Genomic DNA, 23,567 nt, shown 5'->3' on the forward strand with positions numbered 1-23,567 from the left:
AAAATTTATTATTGATCGGCCTGAGGTATCGCATTAAAATCATTGATCAGGCTTAAAACTGGGTCTCTTTCATGTTTGATTGTAGCCAGTGTGATGCAGGAGTAGCACTTGATTCTTATTAACCTTCTCTTATGTCTTCACAAAATAGGGAGGGATTAATTCAGATATTTATCCAGACGTGCATCTAAAAGTCATAGCTGAATTATAACTCCAATAATGGGGTCTGGGTCAAGCCGGCAAACACTTCAAACAAATTAACTGCAGCCTATAGCTGCATCTAATTTTTGCTGAAGTCCTCATGCATCAGTTTTATTTAGCTCTCTAACCGTGACCCAGAGCTGGCCAGAAGATCTATGACTCCTGATTTTATTCATTCCCTCCAGGCTTTCTCAATTCTGGGGATAGACAGAAGTTATCAGGAGAGTTGGGGGGGCTCAGTCGTCTTGCATTAGCATATGTTGTTTGTGATTTTTTTTTCCCCCTTTATCCTTTCCCATCTCTCTGAGTTTATACCATGTATTTCAAATTCAAATTCAAATTTTATTTGTCACACACACACAACCATAAGCAGTATGACATGGGGGTGAAATGCTTGTAGCTGTACAATGCCCGACCATTAAATGACAGAAAAAAAGTTTTACAATATTTACAATTTACAGTTTACTACAGAATTTACAAATTAACTTAGGAATTTACAGTAAAGAATGTGCAAATAGCAGAAGAGATTATAAAGATTATAAAGATTATAAATTATAGGAATTATAGGAAATTTGTGGTGGTGCGTGTGGTGATGTGATGTGTGTGAGAGTCCAGTCTTATAGTGACGTGTGTGGGAGAGTCCAGTCCTACACCTGGTTCAGGGCCCGAATAGCCTGGGGGAAGAAGCTCCTCCTCATTCTCTCTGTTTTGGCCTTAAGGGAGCGGAAGCGCTTCCCAGACCTCAACAGTGAGAAGAGTCCATTGTTGGGATGGGAGAGGTCCATCATAATCTTCCTAGCTTTGGACTTACACCGCTTGGTGTAGATGGACAGCAGGTCAGGGAGCTCTGATTGAATAATGCGTTCGGCTGAGCGCACCACTCTTTGCAGATCTCGTCTGTCTTGCTTGGTGCTGTTCCCAAACCAGGTGCAGATGTTTGCCGTCAGGACGCTCTCGATGGTGCAGGAGTAGAAGTTCTTGAGCACCTTCAGTGGCAGATGGAAGTCTCTAAGTCTTCTGAGGAAGAAGACTTAGACTTAGACCCCAGCATTTGCCCGATCTGTCTCAGTTTTCCAGCCATCTTTTCTTGTCTGTTGTCTTATTTTCATGTGCATGAAAAGTGCAGTTCGTGGGGATGTTCGTTGACTTTGGCATGGTAAGGCTTGATGCAGTTCACTCACCTCTCCCTTTTGTCACTTCACACCCTGCCTGTGGACTTATTCCCCTCGTTCATTTTTAATTATCACTCAGTGTTTGATCTTCTCCCTCCCCTCCCTGTCACAATGTCTCATTGAGTTTCTAGTAACATTTCCATTACATCAAGGAGCGCAGCCACCGTGGTGTATGGAGTGTGGTGTGTGTGTGTGCTTGATGGGTTCTTCCTATCTTTGAGGCAGCAACAAGATTTCTCCCTCTCTCATCCATCTTCAAGCGCTTGGCTGTAAATGACATGTCAGCACCCAACGAAACACATCATTGGTTGAGACACACGCACGCACACACACACACACACACACACACACACACACACACACACACACACACACACACACACACGGAATGGAGTGGAATTGGATTGGCAATGGAATTTTAATTAAGCGGTTTGCACCCTCTCCCTGTATTTTCCAGCAAATGGCATGCTAATTGCGTTGATGCAAATAGGGCCTGCTACTCTTGAAAGTTCAGCTTGCTTTGTTTTGTGTTTTTTTTTTTTTTTTTTTTCATGTCACAAAATACTGCACAGAAAGATTGGAGCTACAAAGAAAGGTGAAAGACACTGATGTCCTCTTCAAACAAAAAAGAAGAAATAAAGCAAAAACCAAAGACATCATACTAGAACAAATCTTTATTTAAACGTAACTAGCCTTAAAACATTATTGATGCAGGACTAAGAATGATTACTGTACTGGGAAAACTGTGGAATTTCTCTTCTTTTTTTAAAAATTGTAGATGGTTTTACTTTTCTTGTGCATGTGAATATTCGTTGTTGTTTGTAAGCACATACCGTAAGCTCACTGCAGTGGTATTATTAAGGAAGGCCCACACCTCCCATAAAGATCCCAGAGCATTCTCTTTCCTGGCAGGCATTGGCAGAAAGGTTGGAAATAGTGATCTAGTCCATGGCTCAGCAGGGGCTGAATCAATAAATCTGTCATTGTTTATTTTATAAAACTTCTGCCCCCCCCACCACCACCACCCCACCCTGGGTGCTTCCATCGTTTGAGGCTAAACTCTCAAGCTGTTCATGTCAAGTGGCTCAGTGTCTCCTTTGAGGGAGACACATGTTGTCTTCAATAAACCAAGAGCAGCACAGGCTTGTAGTGTTTATCTTGATTCTTTATTATTATTAATTATTGCCCATTGGTGTTTTCCAGATTTAAGTAATCAGGTTTCATTTCTTGCAGTTCCCTGCAGCCTCGAGAAAGACGGTTTTCTTCCATTGCATGTTAACCTGACTTTCTTCTTCTTCTTCTTCTTCTTCTTCTCACCCTTTAGGTGTTGGCTTTAGAAAGACAGGTCTTTGACTTCCTTGGTTACCAGTGGGCCCCCATCCTCGCCAACTTCTTCCACATCATCATCGTTATCCTCGGCCTCTTTGGCACTATCCAGTACCGGCCACGCTACATTGTAGTGGTGAGTGCACATAAATAAATCACATTTGTCTTGCAGTTCAGTTGAAACTCTGTACAGTCTCTCACATAATCCTATTTTTTGTGGGGGTTTTGCATCACTTTGCGTCTGCTCTCTGTCTGTGCATGTACCATACCTCGGACATGTTGTTGCTTTTCAGTTGTGCTGCACTCTTTTGTGCATTGTGCGACACCCTTAAATCACTCTAATCCCTTGGTAATTAGGCCTAATTAAAGGGGGTGGGATCTTGAGGGGGTGGTGGGCCACTAAGGAGCTCATCAGATTTATACACGGCTTCAAGTTTGGGGACAGAGAAGGTCGTTCTTTAAAGCGCAGTGGAATGCATATGCAGCTTGTTCATTACTTTGCCAGAAAGCACCACTACAAGGCTTTATAAATGCACTTTTACGCACGTCGGTTTTTATTTGACAACGTAACGTTCATCTAAGGCATTAAAAGCCTGTTCTGAGCAGCATTAGTGGAAGCACAGATGGCGATGTTAATGACAGGAAAAGACTGGAGGAGTGTGCAACAGATACAGAGAACAGAATAAATAAAGAGAGGCAGGGGAGGATAGATTGAAGCCATGCAGGATAAAATGAAGACACAGAGGAAGCAGGAATTGAAGGGAGGGGAGGAAGGAGGAAAAGTTTCAGCCATTGTCTATTGTCAGATGGAAAATGGAAGAGTGCAAGCTAAGGGGTTCCAAGATCTAACACGAACATTTTTACAGGGGCGCTGATTTGCCCTTTACTCTTTCGCTGACATTTTAAACACACAGTTCATCATGAGTCAGAGGATTTGACAATCTTCACTGTGATGAGTCTGTCAGTGAATACCGCTCAGTAGCACTCTATAGCTGTCAACAGTTGGCTGTCTAAGCGTACAATTTTAGAAGTGGTTTAGTTTTGAGCTTCACTCAGCTGTTAAAAACCTGCAGCCCCCTTAGGGCTCAGATAGACTTGCTGAACTTACTGGCATCATGAAGAAAAAAAAGAGGTCTTCCATATAAATTTGTGTGTGTATAGTGTCTGCATGTGTATAGAGCTATGTAGGTTTGAAAGCCCAGTGGCCACAACCTTTTCTTTGTTTACTACCTTATTCATCCAGCCTGTCATTTATTTTGAAACTGTCATATTGTCTTCAATTTTCCCTGCAGCTAAACAGTTTTTTATTCCCCTCCAGTACACGGTATGGGCCGCGATCTGGGTAGCCTGGAACGTCTTCATCATCTGTTTTTACCTGGAAGTAGGAGGCCTGTCCAAGGTGAGAATGTCAAAATTCCAGCCTAGCTGTTTTCTCAGGATCTTCCTTCATGTGTCTTCGTCCCATTGAAGCGTTACTGTTTGTGCCTGAGATAAATGTTTGTTATGTATGTGCACATGCAGGTGGATGGAAACATTCCCACTTTTTTTAATTAATTATTAAAAAATGTGACTTGTAAGATGTACCCCTAATACTTTCTGAGTACTAAATAAAAGCGTAACATAGTAGCCAAACCTGGTCAGTGAGCCAGCTAGCAACGAAATTATGAGAGAGAAAGGGCCGGGAATATACATTCAAAATGCGAGTGATGGTGTTGTTTGAAATCCATTGTAGCACTGATGATAAACCAAAAATAAAAATCACAAGTTAACTTGCCAGATATATTTATATAACTGACCCATAGAATATGGGTAAAACGCCCATGCGCAGTGCCTTTGTTTTCATATGCACATGGCGGAAAAAAAGCATGGCGGCGACAGAGAATGTGAAGGGCAAAAGCGGATCGTTGAATGAAACAGATGAACCACAATTGGTTTGTAAAAATGGTGCCAACTTCAGTAGTGTGGAACTGGTTTCGTTTTCATCCGTCAGATACCCACCAAAGCACAGTTTTTGGTAGAACATGCAAGCGGGCCGAAAAACCTGGGGCTGCACAGCGTCAACGCATTAGCACCGTCCAGTAGGGCTGTTCGATATAACCATATATATCGGATGACGATATAAAAACGTCTATCGTTTCATTTTACGCTATCGTTTGTTTCGTGGTGTCGCAAAATAAACTGTTTACGGCAATATTTTTTCATCGTTTTGATGGTCACTGTAGTGGCTATATTAATTTCTTAAAGTTCTCTCTTTCTCTTATATTTAATATAACCACACTACAGACGGACAAGCGCCTGTTTTTATGCGTTGTCGTTAGCAACAACAACGGTAACACCATTGCGTGTCCGCTTGTTTATGTTCCACATAAACCTTTCACAATAAAGCTCAAGATCCTGTTGAGACTTTTCAAAATAAACTAAATCACATGAAAGAGCAGATTATTTACGGATGAGAAGTAAAAAAGAGCCGCCAGGTGCTAAAAAATAAACCTTCGACTCAAACGTTAGAACAGGCTTTTCCCCGCAGCACGCCGTGTAATAAAGACTCACAAAGAAAACGGCGGCCGCTACAACTTAAGTCTAGAAATGTATAGTTTCATGCATCTGTTAAAACACTCGACTCCAGCTACATGACGCGCAGCTGGAAACACTTCTCGCAAGTCGAGCTGCCCGAGATTCACAGAATTTACAGAAAATGTTACAATTTTGTGATTTATATCGTTATCGGACGACAGAATTCTTATATCGGGATATGAGATTTTGGTCATATCGCACAGCCCTACCATCCAGCCCCACGCACGGGCCGATCCGCGTTAACTGGCTAACGGAGATTTGCTGCGTTAACGCGCTTATGGCGTTAACGTCATTTTAATGAGATTAACGCTGACAGAACTAGTTTTAATACGACTTTGGCAAGCTACGAAGCTGCAACTCTTGATGGATTGTTGGAGCATTACGGCTACCGTAGTCAGGAGCCTGGTGGATTAATACGTACTGTGCTTCAACATAATATTACCGTATTGTGTGTGTTTAACCTCCGTTAAGTTTTGTGGATATTATACATGGTTATGCAGAGGGTATGTCGGCCAATTTCCACTGGAAATGCCTTTTGGTTAAACTGTCAGCAAGGAATTTGCTTTTGCACTGTTAAATTTTTATATAGCTTTAATGCACATAAAAAACAGCTGCTTGTTTAAGTGAAAATACAAGAGTTTCTGCACAATGAGCTATAATGTGTACATATGCCTCACTTTAGTTATGTTACCAGATGCAGACCTGGACGTCTTGAATCCTTGCTTTCTTTCCTTTGCTTTTGTTTAAGGCCATTAAAATTTTTTGCATTTCTTTTTTGTTGACGCTTTTGTTCTGCAGGTGTTCAGTTTGAGTTGTTCAGTCTGGTACAATCTGTGTTGATATGATGAGCAGAGAGTGGGTTAAATCCTGTAAGGGTAACTGTCAGGTTCTGGTAGGTGTGTTCTCTAACCATGTTGGAAGGCATTTGTTTTCAAAAACCACACTTAGATAAGGTTTAAAATCTTATTTTTGTTATTCCACTCGAGGACAGAGGGTGAAATCTCTGTGAAAGGCTAGCTAATTAAATTTTTAGTGTTTTCAAATTTGAGGTTTGATTACAAATTCCAAAAGAGAAAGGGTGCAGTTGTCCTGAGAGCCAGGACAGATGAAGGCAAAGATGGTTCTCTGGAAAAGAAGCCACAAAAAAAGCCTCAAGTAATAGTTTTCCTGAAAATGATTCAGCTTCCTTTTGACCTTGTGCCAGTGCTGTTGCTTTATTGCACCATGCAGGCTGCACCTATAAGAATTGTTGCCATGTAATATAAAAGCATAATTAAGGCTTCTTGAGCTTTATCGGCACTGAACACATATTTCAGCTTTAATTAGATATGATGCATTGCCGCCAGGTCTTTTCTGCCTGAACAAGCCCGAAGGCCTTGGTGAGAATAACAGTGAAGGCAGAGTAAACACAATTACTTGCAGTGTATAATGAATGTGTGACACAGCCATCTATGAATCCACTCTCTGAACAAATCACTCCCTTGAGGATTCTGTACAATATTCACCCACAACAGCAACACCCCCAGCATGTGTGTGTGCATGTATGTGTGTGTTTTCTTATATTTGGCTGGTGCGTTTCTGTCGACCTGTGGGTTACCCTGCTGTGTTTCAAGTGGAAGCTTAAATGTAATAGGTAAATAACCAGGAACAATCCCTCCCAAAGCAGTGTGAAACCCACACACATGCATACTTTTGAGTTCTCTGTGGCTGGATCCCCTGTGGTTCCTCAGCACAGATCAAATTGGTATTCAACCAGACAAAGGCAAGTGTTTGGGTTGTCACCTTCACTCTACCCCCCTCCTCTTTCCCTCTTTCTCCAAGTGTTTTCACTTTGTTCATTGTGCCTTTGAGAGATATATATAGATATCTATATATAGATATACATACATACATACATACATACATACATACATACATACATACATACATACATACATACATACATACATACATACATACATACATACATACATACATATAAAAAATATTTTTTTTATTTATTCTAAACTTATAAAGCCTAGAAAATGCAGCTCCTCTCCACTCCACTTCACTTCACTAATGGGTAGCTTGTCCAGTTGCAGGCTTGACCGTTGAGAATAATGAATTCTTGTCGGCAGTGTTCATCTGACACCTGCTCAGACAGCCAAAATGAGTTTCAGAAACACCTTCCCAGGCAGGCTCTGGCGACTTTGTCATTGTGTGATAGTCCTTGGCTCCATCAATTGTGTCTGTCTCTCACTGCGAATGTCTTTGTGCGTCCGCTGGGTGTGCGTGTGGCGGTTGTGATTTTTTTGCATGGTTCCTGCTAGAATAATGAGGCTTGTAGGGGACAGCTGCTCGGGGCTGAGGCTGGGCATTAACCCGACAGATGGAGCCGGCCTGGGCTCCAAGCTCTGCATATGGTGGCCAGGAGAAAGGCTGGCTAATGGAGCACACACACGCACACAACCATATCCCATGCACACATGCATGGCCAAACTTGACACACAGGACCCTAACACATTTTATCATAAAACAGCGTCAGCTAATTTTATCTGGCTTGCTCTGAGTGATGTTGACAGAACTTTACTGGAGGGTGTGCATGTGTTTGTGTGAGTGGTGTGTGCTAGCCAGACCCTCAAAGTGAGGGGGCAGGTTGTCAGAGTCATATGCCACATGCTCTGTCACCTCCTATTGATCCCTTATCCCCTCCCCCATGGTACAGCACAGACTGACAGACAGACCCCTGCTACTCTGCACGCACCTCTGTTTTAAAGAGTCCCTGGTCATTCACAGTCTTAATTCTCTCTCATGCTTTGCACACGAGACACTGGTTCACAGAAAATTGACATTTTACCCTTTTTTTTCTGAATTTTTTTCAGAGGGGTTGTACATAAAAATGGCAGTGTCCAAATTAGTTGGACCACACATTAAAAAGACTTCAGCCAGCCAGATGTCTAGTACAAAATCTGTGTAATGTTCAATTTAACTCATAAAGGAAACATTTTGTCCTGACTCATTCCTGGCAGCTTCTCGCCTAAATCAAACCTGTAGATTTAACGCAGCTCAGATAGTGTCCAAACCTGCAGACACTGTCCGAAATTGACATGTGACTAATATTGCCTAATACTTACAGTAAATACTTTCCTAATCTTAGTTTTATCTGGTCGGAAAGTGAAAGGACAATTATTTATTCTTCCTGTAAGAATAAAAGTGCTGCACAGTAGAGAAATCTGAAAACTCTACTTTTGTGTTTATCATAAATATGCCTACCTCTGTGATCGCTTAATTTATTTTGACGAAAGCAGCTGATCACAAATTACAGTTTTTGAGCTTTTGTGATGTTCAGTCTGTTGTCCGTTCTTCTGCAATTCACAAAAATCCCTGCTCCTCCTACAGCATTGGACAGATGTTAGTCAAATGGGATTAAGTTCTCCTTTATGTGACTGTGTGTGAGCTCCCTCGACTTCCCATTAGTTTTGGTTTTTTTAAATCAATTTTTAGTGTTTTTTTTTCTCCTCTATTTTCTTATCTTAAAACAATAACTCGGACAAATTTTCATACCGATCCACCTTAGTGTGAACGGAGCGTGAAACTTTACCCTCTGCCTCTCTCTGTCACTCATCCCCAGCACACACTGTGTCTGCTGACTGTGTTTTAGAGATGATAGAAGACCACCGCGAGCACTTTCTTTCCAGCTCATGAATCAATATGCGGCTCACGGTGTGTGCTCACGGTTGTGAAATTTAAGTAAATTCGAGACTAATCAGAACTAGAAGAATCTAAAGCATCTAAGCAGGTTTATTTCCCCAATGCGATCACTCAAGCATAGTTTCTAATCTTTTTATTTCACAAACGACAAATTAAATAAGAGCCTAATCATTTCGACGTTTAGCCTCATAGACTGCCTCGTGTTCCTAGTATTCCTCTAACAGAGCTGTCTCTAAATCTCTATTGACTTTTGTTAGAGAAAATAGTTTGAGTAACATCAGTAGACTAATCTTAAATCTATGATATGGGGGGATTGATTTCTGCTTTGGGGTGCTGGAAGCATAACAATAACACTCCTGACAGTAAGTTGCCCAAAGCCTCTTCAGTATCGACTGCTGACGTAATGCAGTTGTGAGCATGGCTACAGCTGGGATAGGGATGGTTCCCTTCGCTTGCAGGATCCATCAGTGGCATCTGTCAAGTCATTAGTCCTCACAATCCTATCTATTGACCTTCAGCTGTCCTTGTTTTTGTGACTGTTGAGAAAATGACAGAATGATGGCAAAATAAAATAAGAAACTGAGGGGGATGATAGGTAATCTACAAGAAGAAAGAGTGATAATATCAGCATCATGATTAATATTTTTCTGACTCCTTGAAGACTTTGCTACTGACTGCACAGATGGATTGGTGTTTAATGTGGCACTTTTCTGGTGTTATTGACCACTCAACGTGCTCTAACACTGCGAGCCACATTCACACACTTTTTTTTTTTTGTGCTTTCTTCTATGCACGCAAATGCCTGTCTTAGGTGCACATTTAGATTTGATATCTTGGCATGTGGACTACAGCTTCTGGGGACTGGAACCCCTAAACATCTGAATCCTGAGCCGGAAGATCGGTGTTCCTGAGCCAGTTCTGCCCCTGCTCTTATAATCTGGTTATATTATGATGTATGTGTTGTTGATGTGTCCATGTATGTGCCAGTGGGGGTTGATAGGAATCAGATGTTTCCTGACAGCACTTGGCAACGTTAATAATGCATGTCTTGTCACTGAGGGGCAGATGCAAGGTTAGATTGCTGTATCGGGGTATTGATTTGTGTGTGTGTTTGGTTGTGTGTGTGTCCATGAGCTCATATGGTTGTGTAAAAATTGAGCAACACCGTGCAGACTTCTATGCATAAAAAAGTTTTCTCCAAAAGCTGCAGTATTGCTGTAGTATGGCTTAAGAATTTATAAACCTCACATAAACAGCAGATCTCCTGGCTGAGACTTATGCACATATTAATAATATTTAGTTCAGCCAAATTCTGAAATATTATTTGTCTAGTCCGGCAGTTGTTTTTGATTTTACTCGATTAAATGTAGGATATAAGCCTCTGAAGATTTCTCTGTTCAACCCAAGACAATTGAGGTCCAGAGAGAGGAGTGCATTTTTAAGATGTCAACAGAAAGATGGCATTAATATTATCATTTATGCTGTTTTTTTTTTTCTTTTTCAGAAAGTAGTTCCATAAAAAGGGACTGAGATGTTTCCAAGTTATCCTGAGAAACAAGCAGCTTCTGGAAAGGCACATAGATGATTTGAAATTATGACATTTTTAATGTTTTTAAACTATAAATGCTATTTTATTTACGTCAAATATAGTGATGGAAGCAGACATTTGAAAAAATAATGCAAACAATAACTGTTTACATGGAGAGATCGCACTTTTTCTAAGTGGTAGAATGTGTTTTTTGGTATGACAAGTTCAGTCCACTCAGTATATAATGCCATGAAAATGTGCTCATACTAAATACCTGACATACATGTGATGTACGGTCACTTATTGTATTAGATGAATGTGTTCATCTGTGTGCAGACATGGTCACGACAACCTCCTGAAGTTCAAATCCAAGTATGAAAGAAAGGTGATTTAAGTGACATGTGACACACAGTGACACGGTTGTTGGTGCCAGACGAGCTGGTGTGAGTATTTCAGAAACTGCTGATGTACTGGGAAGAGAAATTATCTAGTGAATGGTAGTTCTTTGGGAGGTTGTTCTTAGTTAAGGACAGAGATTAGAGGAGAATGACTAGACTGCTTGTTTTCACAATTTGACATAAAAAAAATGAAATCCATTCTGGATTGTATCAAAGTTTAAGAGTAGTGGTGATGTAATGGTGTGGGGGATATTTTTTGGCACACTTAGACCCCTTAGTACTAACTGAACATCATGTAAATGCAACAGCCTATCTGAGTCTTGTTGCTGGCCATGTCCATTCCATTTAAGACAACAATATACCCATCTTCTTATGGCTACTTCCAGCAGGATAACACGCCATGTCACAAACTCAAAACACACACACTGGTCCAATGTACTCAAATGGCCTCCACAGTTACAAGATCTCAATCCAATAGCTTTGGGGTGTGGTGGGATGGGAGATTTGCATCAGATCTGCAGCAACTGTGTAATGCATCAATATAAACCAAAATCTTTGAGGAATGTTTCCAGCACCTTGTTGAATCTATGCTACAAAGACTTAAAGCAGATCTGAAAGCATCAGTTGGTCTAAACTGGTACTAGCAGGGTGTACCTAATAAAGTGGTTGATGAGTGTACCTTCGCAATCCCTTCAATGCTACAGCGAGGTCAAAATTTAAGAATTTTTGCACTAAAACGTTAGTGTTGAGTTATTTGGTGGATTGCCTTCAAATGAACCAGATGCTCTGCAGCTGGATGAAGTGTAATAATTGTCACCACTATGTTTGCCTGAAGGGTTTTTTAAACCACATTTTCCTGGTTGTGATTTTCTATTAGTCAAAGCTGCACTGGCATAACGTTGACATGCTAGCACACTAAGGAAAGACGGTGAACATGTTGTTATATTGTGTTTTGAGAACCAGCTCAATGCAGCGCTAACATAAGTAAGGCTTTGGAGAGTCATTAGCAGTCTAAAGATGCTTGTCTGTAATTTTATGAACCAACCCTTTCAGCAAAGGATTACAATCATAAAAAGTCTTCCAACAGCTTCTGTAAGTTTCCAAAGTTAAGCTCCCTGCCTTTTGAGCATCGGTGCTTTGGTTGCTTTGAAAGCCAGCCTTGGTTTCCTTATAAAAAATACATGAATGTGCTTAATAACTAAAGAATACAGTCCTAGCAAAGAAGTTAATGTTTTTCCTTCTCCTTCCAGGACAGTGACCTGCTAACATTTAACATCTCAGCTCATCATTCCTGGTGGAGTGAACATGGCCCCGGCTGTGTGCGGAGAGAGATGCCACAGGCTCCTGGGGTCCATACCACGGAGAGCCACTCCTACATCACTGTCATGGGCTGCTTCGTGGACTATCAGTACATTGAGGTCATGCACAGTGGGGCACAGATTCTTGTTGCTGTGAGTACAAGTTAACAATACCCGCTGACATTATGCACATTAAAATACCGTTCATACGCTGAGTCTAGATGGCCAGGACTTCATTGTATCACAGTAAGTTGGATATCTGTGAGTTAAATGTGAACAGAATAGAAAGGAAGGTGATGTTTTTGTCTTACTTTAAGCTTAAGTTATTTTGTCCGGGACAGCTTCCTCTGCCCTGGTCTCCAAATGAAAAATTGCTCAGTTGTTTTGTCTGCTGAGGCTCAGACTTGCCAGATGCTAACAGGTTACTCAAACACTGGAAGGACTGTTATTGTTCTCTTTATAAGCTCTGTATCAATTCGCCAAAAACTCCCATCCTGCCAGCATGGACATTCTCACACACACACACACACACACACACACACACACACACACACACACACACACACATATATGACCGACTGCCCCAATCCTGGATGGGTGCCAGGGCACTCTTGGTGACCAGCTCTGCAGGAAGTTTTGGGTTCAAGACATGCACAATGGCACAGATTTACTCACACTAACAGTCACTTACCCTCTGACTCCACCGTGACACACCCACACCTATTTTTCACAGTTATTGTCACTTTAATACATGTGGAGTAGTTAATGTTGGCAGTAGGTGACAGACAGAAAGAGAGAGTGAACACACAGTGATGTTGTCAGCCTTGAACTACGATGTACCAGTGTGTTTCAGAGTCCTGTTGATTTTATCTAATGCTGGAATTATTTACAACTGGGGAAGTGTCGTGAATGCAGTTTGATAGATTGGAAACAAGCAAAGGGACCCAGCCATGAGAAGCACTGGATTTTACCATTCATCCCATGGCCCCCACGGAGAAGGATAATAAAATGGCTGGCCTCACTTTACAGCCCCGGCACTCTCGCTGAACCTCATTACTACTTGCATTATGCACAGTGAATTGGTTTATCCTTCGCCTTCGTTGGATTTCTACTCCACATGAGATGGCAACACCCTTTTGCCTGCAATTTACATGAAATTGTTCAACCAAGCATTCAACTGCAACTCCACGGGACTCGTTCCCTAGAGGAGCAGGGAAATTGGTACTGAAATCTTAGCGTCACGAGTGACATCGTTTTCCCTGTATCCCCACTTCCTCTCCGGGTAAATGCAGGGCTCTGCTTAGGAAAATTGAATCCTTTTGAGATGTCCACTGTTGTTTTGGTTAGTCCCCTTTTCCTCTCTCGCTGGAAAACGGGGCCAGACGGGGAAAAAGAAAGAGCTGAAGGGATGGTTGAAAAGAAAAGGAAGAAAGTGGGGTGTCCCTTTGTCTTTGTTAGAAGGGTTTCAAGGTCGCAGTGAGAGACCATTAAATATTTAGTTTGGGCTCCAAGGAGCATGTTTCATTAAGTTGAAAAATGTGGATCCATCGGCCAATAATGGAGGCATCGCTGTCATCTATCAGCTCAGATTTGTCATAAGCTGGATGGAAGGGCTTCAGAAGTAAAGCTTTGGGTTAGGGGGAGTCTGCCTTGTTTTGTTGCTTACTGCTGCTGCAGGCAACATTCAGCCAAAAAAGGAACTTCAAGATTTGAAGGATGAGCTTGAAGTGGAGGCAACCTTTTCGAACTGGGTTAATGTATTATTCATTTATCACTGCGAGGGATATTTTCCTTCATCTCTGTCCTTCTATTCTTTGTTGCCTTCACTAAATCGATATTATAGTACACATCGCTGTTTACTGGGTTTGGTTATCATAGTACCGTTATAAGAATGAGTCATTAAAAGATCAATGCAGTCAGCAGAAAACCCACAGTTGTTTTTGTCGTCTCTCTGTATCGTCCCGTCTTCCGTCTTTCTTCTTTCACTCCTGTGAACTTGCTTTACTGGTAAATAAAACAGTTGTGTCTGAGAAAACATTTCCAGTGTGGTAGGTAGAGTGTGGGTAGGAAGACGGCCAAAAAAGGAAAAGAAAAATGGTGCAGGATGTGAAATTGAGTTTACATCTGTAGACATAACTCTTACGAGCTTAAAGGGAACAGTGAAAGCTGTCTGAGATGCTGTGCTACTCATAAAACAGCCGGAGAAAGTGCTTTCGTGTACACACATACACACGCAGATATCATATCATTTAGCGTAGGTTATTGCTGCCACAGGCAATGCTTTCTTCTGTTGCATCTCTATTCCCTAGAAACCCGCAATGGGTGGAAGATGATAACGGGAGAATCGGCAGTGTGCGTCATTCTCTCGTTCCATTGCTCATTTCCTCTGTTTTCATGTTTTTCCCACATCACATTCTCACAGCTCAGCCCGTCTTCCTGTCTTTTTCCTGAACAGATCTCGCACTGTTTGACCTTCACATCATTCAAATTCACAAGAACCTAAACAACAAACGATGACAATGCATTTCTTGCTCACTCAGTGTCACTTGTGCTCCTTTTTCTCTTGCGCTTTGACAGCTCTGTGATGTCGGTCTACTCTCTGTTTTAAAGGCGCAGTTTGCTTTAGCACCAGGGGGCAGGGTAATATGGTGGATGAAGCAGCCGCAGTTGATTAGATGGGTATTTTCAGCAGGGTTGGCATGAGTAGACCGCTGTGATCACTACTCTGGGGTCTGTTTGTCTACAGGGTCTGTGTGTGTTCTTTGGCTGTTGAGAATCTCTCAGCTCACCAGCGTTAAAACATCACGGGCACCCAGGCTGCCCCCTGATACATCGGAGAGGTCAGAGTGCTCTCTCTGGCAAGTCCTTTAGTCCATGCTCTTTATTCCAGCTCTCGTGCTGAGCAGCACTACTGGGAATGCATTTTTTTTTTCTGTTTTTGTGTAAGATGCACTGGGAGCCATGTGGAGGATTTCTCCAAAAACATTAAATAGCTGTGCATCGTCCAGTATAACAATGGCACAAAGCACCTCTCTGATATGTCAGCATTGACACTGCGTTTTAGCTGCACTGTAAGTTTTACAGCTTCTGCCTCAAAGGATTATAAAGATTCTGGGATTAAAAGATTTATAATGCAGTAGTGAGCAGTTATTAGGGCTGTTGGTTGCAGCCAAAAGCGAAGAGGAGAAGAGAACGACCTCAAGACCAGAGGAGAAGAAGGGGAGAAAAAAAAAAGCAACTGGTTGCTGTTATACTTCAAAGGCTGTCTCGGCCAAGAGCTTTAATTGTTAATCTGGTTTGCAGGGTGAAGGATAAAGATTATCTTATTATAGTATTTGGTCTTTTTAAACTTAAGAGAGAGCGCAAAAAGAAGAGTCAACAGAGGAGAACGTGGAAGTGAAACACAAGCAAGTTTAAATGAGTTAACTTCATCTCCAGTGCGATGCTCGCTTACCTGTTTGCTCGTTGAGCGCCTACTTGTTTTGTTATTTACCTTCTTGTTTCGGCTTCAGTCCATTCGTTTCTTATCCCACAGAGCCCCATTTTTCCTTCCTTCACTCAGACTTCATCTAAAATCTATTGTGTGGGGCAGCGTGTGAAGAACAGCCTGTGTTTGCTTTCTTTATGCAGCTTTTATTTCTGCTTGGGTAAGCCTGTTGTGTTTGTGTGACATTAGCACGCTGTTAAGTGCAGTTACTTGATGTGGAAGATGCAAATAAGCACCGCAGACACTTCCCAATGCCTTGTGGTTGTATGTCAGCTGTACAGACCCGTGTTCTTGCGTATGTGGGAGAAAACATTGATAAATGTGGACTGTGCACTCCCTTATAATGGTTTGTCATTAAACATGCAGCTGTCTACACACGAACACACACATCTAATTTTCTGCAGATGAGTTGGCACCTTATTGTCAGGCAGAGTCCTGTGCAATTAACCTACAGGACATCTGTACCACCTCTCTATCTGTTTTGCGCCTCTCTGCATCCCCTCCCCCTTTCTCCCATGTGGTATGTTTTACCTGCAAATTCCTTTAATTGTAGTGCACTCAGTGAGTTTTCTCCTGACACTGAGCCACAGTCAATACTGTGTTAATTAGCTGTCAGATCGACCCAGATATCCGTCGTTACGAGCACATGCATTAACCAGGCAGCAAAGAACTGACGACGTCTTGAGATAAACTGAATTTAAGTGTGGCATGGTGGAAAGAGCAGTATATGGGGCTAAAACTGTTAACTAAGGCTGAAGTTGTGCAAGGCAAAACAGTGGCTGGAGACAACTTGAGATCTTGTTGCCTTTGAAATGGTTGCTTTGAAGGGGAGGGGGTCAGGCCTGTGACCATTTGCAGTCAGTTGCTGTCTTCAAAGTGATGGATGGTGATAAAACAGCAATAAGACAGTCAGTCTTCTATCAGTTTGTGGCTGAATGGGAACAAGTTGGCAATTAAATGCAATCTGTTTGTGATAATATGGTGATTAACTTTGATAAATCTGGAAAAATTACGACTCGTTTGTAGTCTATGTTCATCGGAAATGCAGAGTCCAGCCAGAGCCTCAGATTTGAAACTGAAATTCCTCCACAAAAAGTGATGCAATTGCTGCAAAACAGCTATTTAACAGCAAAATACCAGGCAACCCTCGAATATGACCTGCTGGCAACTAATTGAGTTGGAAAAATGAATTGCAGGGCTGATGTCCTCAGCACAGATTGACTCCAGTTGCTTGCAACATGCTGGCAGCACGTCTACATACATAGTTTTGACAAACTGCACTGTGTCAGGCAGTGACTGCAGTCACTCCAAGGCAGACTGCAATTGTTTGGTGACAAGTTGCTTCCCAACAACCACAACTTTTTTTTTTTTTTTTTTTTTTTTTGTAGTATCGCAATAGTGCAAATTTGCGTATGTATTTTGCGATGGACGTTATACAGAGAGGTTTTGAAACATTATAAGTGTGCTTCCATAAAGTCCTTCAAAATCCCAATTGCACGTTGCTGGACACAGATGATGCTGTGGATGCTGATTGGTTGACAAATGAACCAGAGCAGGGAAGAAACCAACAGCAGAAATCACCAGGAAAGGAAGAAGTTTAAAAAGAATCAAAGACTAAAAAGGTATCAACAGGGGCTGCTGTGGACACTTTGCATTGTTTTTAACACTCGGTTTCACTTTAGTTCTTTGTGTGTTATAACTTTACTCTCTACCCAGCCGCCTGGAAAAAGCAACAACGAGATGAGTAGTAGCACACAGACCAGTTTTACCACATATTTTATGCACTCTATCCATCCACAGATGTTTTCTCCTCTCATATCCATGGACTCCCAACATGCTACCACTAGTGAACCACAATTTCAGCATTAGTTGCAAAGAGGCTACCTTTTACCTACTCTAATGTGACCGAAAAAAGCTAATGATCAGTATTTTCATAAACTGTCAAATATTTTTTTTGTGGAGTCTTAATTATCTTTCACAAAATCCTTTGTTGATATTTGTCATTTATATGAATATCAAATTACTTATTTGAAATAGTAAAGCAGCATTTCTTCCAGTTAGAAAAGCTGTAACTAACGAATGCCTTCCTAAGTCATTATCACACATGAACTGCAGCCTTTAACTTTACCTGGCTGAGCTGCATGCGAGAGCACAACTGTCTGACTCAGATTAGACATGAAGTGGTTTTTATCCTACCAGCTCCAATCAGGCATGACTAAAATATCTCAACGACAAATGTACTTTTTTTTACTGGAAAACCACAGGCAGGTCCGATTTTATAGTTAACATCCACATTCATAATCTCCAAGTGATGAACTCGATGTTTTATGATTTCGATCAAAATTAAATAACATTAGTGATTTCCTGACATTCATTTCCTGAAAAACTGACACCAGAGCATCGTGAGCTGTACTTTGCATTCATTTTACAGCGGTTGACCAAAGTAGCTGCATGCCCAGTGGATTGATGTTTATGAGTGAAAGTCTATTTTCAAAGGTGGCTTTGTGTCTTTCTGGACAGACACATTCATTGTAAACTTGACCTTCATTAGCCTATGCAAATAAAAGTAACCTTTCTCTAGCTCTGTGCCTGATCTTCTCACTCACACACACATTAATGTCAGAGCCTTTAACTTCTCTTCGGCCTCATTATCTGAGAGAAGAAATGCAAATGGCACTGAAATACTATTAATACCTGCTTAGTTCACTCGGCAGCATGAAGACCCACTGGAGGACATCTTTACTTGTTTTCCTGAACTGAAGTTATAGTATCCAATTGTCCGCCTGCTTGCTTCTTTCTCTGTGTTATTAATTCTGGAGATCACTGTTCACTGCTCAGCAGCCCCGGAGACAAAGGAGAGAAAACAAAGAAGAGAGTGGTATTTAGTGTTAGAAGAGCCGAAAATCGGGAATCACCGAGGGCTGGAGAGAAAGAGAGTAGAGGAGGTTTGCAGATCGCAGAGTGACAGGAACATATAGACCTGTGTTTAGAAAAGTGACTACTATAAAGACACATAAAGTGCACAGCGCAAAGGAGAAGGAAAAATGATTGGCAGCCAAATTAGTTGGCTTTAGTGTGGCACGTCTTCACAGAAAGACTGAGGTCAAGTCACCGAGGACATGCGGGGGCTTTATGTGCTTAATTAATATGACATTCATTTCTACACATAGGTGCCGAAAACTGAGTGTGTTGGTGTGTGTGTGTAAGTTTGAGTGTGAGACACAGAGAGACAGGCATTTTATTAGCTTCATTTAAGGACGCTTAATATGCAATGATACATAAGTGGAGCTCTGTCACTTGTTATTGAGGACACCGACCTATATTGGCTGCTGCCTCCAGCAAAAAGCCGCCCAGCGTTCGCGTCTCTGATTTTTTTTAAATCGCATTTCCTGTCGCACTAAATGCATGGAAGCAATATAAAAAAGGACTTGAAGACAGATCGGTTTAAGATTAGCTCTAACATGCAGTGTCCGACTTTCCTGCAGCCAGTTGTTATGAGCGAATGAGTAAGAGAGATGTAATTTGTTAGCTGTTAATTGTTAACAGGAGAACTGCTGGAATTTTTTGGCCTCTTGACACATGAAGTTTTCCCATTTGTGAGCTACGCGTCAGTACTTGCAAACTGCTTTTGTGAAAATGGTCTGCTGTCAGTGGGAGTTTCAGAGCTCTATCAGACACCAAAATTCGGCTTTTTACACATAAAATCAAAGCTGCAGTCCTGACTTTTCTAGACATCACCTGACAGAGTTGGTTCAGGCTTATGACATTAAGTCTTCTACCTGCCAGCTCCTTTGTGCAAAGTCTGTGTGGTGTTGGGATTGAACCAGTGCGTGAATAGCGCAGCTAATAAAACTGTGCATTTACTGTTTGTGAATTGGAATCATGTGTGTTCCCGCCTGCAGGCAGCAGTCTCGCTTTAACCGCACCGAGTAGTTGAAGAAGCGCAAACGCATCTGAAGCAGACTATTTCCTGCTGTGTGCTAAATCTGAGAAAGCACAACAGGGAAAAATATCCTGACCTGATTCTTCCTAAATTGTCCAAATTTAGTGGAAACCATATAAAAGAGGAATGGAAGATAAAATTAGCTGTAACATGCAGTGTTTGATCTGTCTTGCTGTCAGCATTTATTTCCCATGCCTGACCGTTCGATGGGCACACTTTGAGTGTTTGGCTTCGGTTGATAGTCAGTAAAATTGTTATATCAGACACCAAAACATCTCAGCATTTTATGATACTATGAATCACAATTTTGCATCTCTCGATTGTTAAGAGACAGGAAATATTTTTCATCTGTCAAAAGGTACACACTAGAATTACCCTGTTCACATTACAGTGTAATCTGCCAGACATCTGTACCACCAGCAACCTGCTTCTACATGTATTAGGCAAAAGCAGTGTTGGGTAATTGCACTGCAGTGCACATAGCTTTGCTTTAAAATTACTGCCCATATTTTCTTTGCTATCGCTGAATTGACCATGAACTATTACATTGTTCTTCACTGCCATAATCATAACAGCAAAGGTATTCAATCAAAATGGCAAAATATTTATTCGTGAAAGAATGTCCAGACACCGACAAAATCAATGAAGCAGCACATGAAAGCTTTTCTGGCAGCTCAGTTATCCAACAAACCTTACGTAGACAGTTTATGTCGACGCGCACTTTAATTCGACTCACTTGTGTATGCTACACAGGCATCTGCTTCCTGCTCTGGCCTTCTACGCTGATGCTTTGCCTATCCTGTGTTTGGGTCAACCCCAGACTGGAGAAATCAGGGCCCTTTTTATGAAGTTTAAATCAACATGCACTCATGCATATATTAACTCATAAGAGCACACACTTTTACAGGCAAAACACACATGGGCACACACACCGAGACACAATAAAATTGAAAAACGGGGTGTGCCCCCTGCTGTTAACACCATCTTGTGTTTGACACTGGCTTTATACATATGCTAATTCACCTCCATTTCACTGCCAGTGTAATGGATGGGGTGAGACCAGCAATTAGATATTAGAAAGAAAAAATATAGTGACAGCGAAGCAGAAAGAAGAGTATCTTATCTAGCCCACACAGAGACAGAGACCTTCCCTTTTATACTAAATGTGACACCTGCTTTTCACTCATAAATAAAACATTTAATCTACATCTGGAACTTCAGTGAAGGTCCAACAGATTTTGTGCGTGCGTAAAATGGAGCAAAAACGCAAACGACAGAGACGAACAGCACATTATCTTTGTTTCATCTATAATTACATCAGCCAAGCTGAGTTATATGTTGAATGAATCTTACATAAATAGATATCATCGCACACAGTCATTACCCCCTCGGGTTTTGTGTTTGTGAACCCAGTGTGCGAGCAGGGCAGCGTGCCCGACGCTGTTTTAATTGGCATGGCAGAGTGCCAAGTGATGGATGGGTGGCTGGGTGCAGAGACTCGCTGTGTATATTTCTGAGTTGATGACAGCCATCTGCCAGTGCCACGGGCCATTCCCAGTGCTGTGTTTCCCCACATGTGTGTTTCTCCTATAGTCAGCTGTGTGCTGGCTCTGCTGCTTTCTGCTGTGTTTGTGGACACGGGCAACCACTCTATGCACACTCCATAACCTACGGCCAAAGTAAAGCAAATTACAGTTAGAGCGAACACACACACACTTATTCATATACAGCCAGTATAGAGAAATGCTATCATAATAATGGCTTTGTATTTTTATTTTCTGGGAGGGAACTTTTCTTTCTATCAGCCAAGGTTGAATCCTGGACAGGGTTGAGCATAGGGACATTTTTCTGGTGACAAAAGTTGCAGCTGTTGGGTTATTTAATGTATTTTATAAGTGTCTAAAAGCTCAAAGAGTTGCAGTGTTAGTAGAAATAAAATGGAAAACAAAGAAATGGGGAAGTGTTATGACTAAACACACTTTTTCCTTCAGTTATTGTTTAATGTGTACTCAGGGAAACCGTGACTTGGTGTTTTTCTCCTGCTGTATCCTACGTTTCTTGGTAGAAAGGGGAAATAAACTCCCCTGTGTTTGACTCTTTCTCTTCACCAGAAGCAGCTGGTGAATAGAACTGTGCTAATAGAGTGCAACATTAAATCTCCCACTGTGGGGCCAAATCCAGCCACTGGGCTTAACAACGTTTCTGGCAGAAACCCTCGACTGCAGTATCTTTTACTGACTAAATGTTCCTTTGTGTATTCCAGCCAGACACTAACTTTGCCTTTCTATGCCGGGCAGGTATTGTGGCAAAGAGTTTTTAGAGGTTATTGTTGCTGCCTGGTTCCCAAGAAAAACATTTAGTATCAGCAGTAAGAATGGTCCAAAACAGTAAAGCTCCAGCCACACTGCTGAGAGGCGCTATGAAGCTCTGTAGAGCAGAGGGAAACTGTAGAGTCAGATGGCAGTTCTCTGAGGATTCCTCACCACAGGGATATCACATTATCAAAAGAGAATTTCTAAGTGCTTTGGCAGGTATTTACAGTGCTTAAGACACCTCTCATGTCTTTATACTTTACTTCCAAGGAGCAGGACTTGTTTGCCTTTATTAAAGTGCTCTTGAGGAATAGTTATATAAAGCAAGACGCTTTATGGAGGTCTTCCAAAGTTTTTCTTTGGACACTGGCTGCTTATTTAGTCATTTTCAGTCTAGGCGTTGTACCTGATCATTTTCCGAGGAATGTTGTTTTTGGGTTTTTTTGTTAAGCCACTTAATACTGACCTGTGAATCATTCAAGCATTTAAAAAAAGGGATCTAACTCAAGTTATGAATCAGTGTTGTGTCTGCACATAAACAGACAGCTTAGCAAAGAACCAGTTTTAGGCACTTTGTTACAAGCAGTCTGTTGCAAAAACACATCATTTGATCTAATTTCTTTAGTTGAACCTACAATTAAACTAATGATAGCACAAATTGCCAGGCATAAAAGATTATTTTGCAAATATTTGTGATTCCCTTAGAGCTGTTACCATAAAACCTTTTCATATCTCGGCATTACGTGCAATGTGTCACGGTTTGGGGCTACAGTTATCTCAATTATGAACTCAGAAAAGTTCTTTCAGATTTTGAGCCACACTGGAACGCCATCTGGAAAGGGTCTGATTGGCAAGGGCTTCATTTTTCAGCACGCCATACTGGCACTGCAGTAGAGCCATACGTGGATACACAATGGAACACTATCAGAGTGCAGACCTCAACATTATTAAAGCAGTGTGGGATCATCTTGACAAATGAATGAGAGTTCAGGCTGTGTAGAAGAAGAAAGGTGTTCATACCAAATATTTACTTCCAAGCTCATTAGAATTGTACAAAATTGCAAAAAGAAGAAGAAGTAAAGCACAAATTTGTAAGGTGTCTTTTTAAAATGTTTTTGCTCAATAAATGTCTTTAATGATTACTCGATATTCTTGTTCACAGAAAGATTTAATTAATGAACAAGTTATTCTGGCTTTGACCCTGCTCTTTGAGCAGTGTTGCATCACCAGTTACTTAAGGATGCGGAGAACAAACCCATTTTCCTCCTTTATTGTCTCTTTGTCTATCGAGGAAAGCACTCAGCAGCTTAACTTCAGCCTTGCAGGTCTGTGGTGTCTAACCTCCTATGTTTGCTTGTGTGTTCGCAGCTCCTTGGCTTCGTGTACGCCTGCTATGTTGTCAGCGCTATCACTGAGGAGGAGGACAGCTGTGAGTGACTTAACACACACACACAAACACACATACACACACTCATTCTTGCAAAGGAGCCTCACAACAATGAGTGAATCACACCCAGAGCCACTCGCACAAGGGAGACGAAAACGCCTGAGTTGAGGGGAATAAAGCTGCATCTTTCTTCTCCCTCTTTTCCTGTCCCACCCTATACCTCTCCTATCTGTACCTCCTTCCTCCCCCACACC

At 41.6% G+C, this 23,567-nt stretch overlaps 1 protein-coding gene across 2 annotated transcripts in view; it reads left to right on the forward strand.

Annotated features, from left to right (window-relative positions):
• The window catches only part of nkain4 (sodium/potassium transporting ATPase interacting 4), a 53,200-nt gene that overhangs the window by 17,316 nt on the left and 12,317 nt on the right, over positions 1 to 23,567 (forward strand). For both annotated transcript variants that reach the window (XM_004546017.5, XM_004546016.5), the window contains exons 2-5: positions 2,695 to 2,832; positions 4,015 to 4,095; positions 12,137 to 12,337; positions 23,295 to 23,355. In XM_004546017.5, coding sequence (XP_004546074.1) covers positions 2,695 to 2,832; positions 4,015 to 4,095; positions 12,137 to 12,337; positions 23,295 to 23,355 — 481 coding nt within the window. The remainder of the gene's footprint in view (positions 1 to 2,694; positions 2,833 to 4,014; positions 4,096 to 12,136; positions 12,338 to 23,294; positions 23,356 to 23,567) is intronic.

Source organism: Maylandia zebra, linkage group LG20, assembly GCF_041146795.1.
Source record: "Maylandia zebra isolate NMK-2024a linkage group LG20, Mzebra_GT3a, whole genome shotgun sequence".
Taxonomy (NCBI): Eukaryota; Metazoa; Chordata; class Actinopteri; order Cichliformes; family Cichlidae; genus Maylandia; species Maylandia zebra.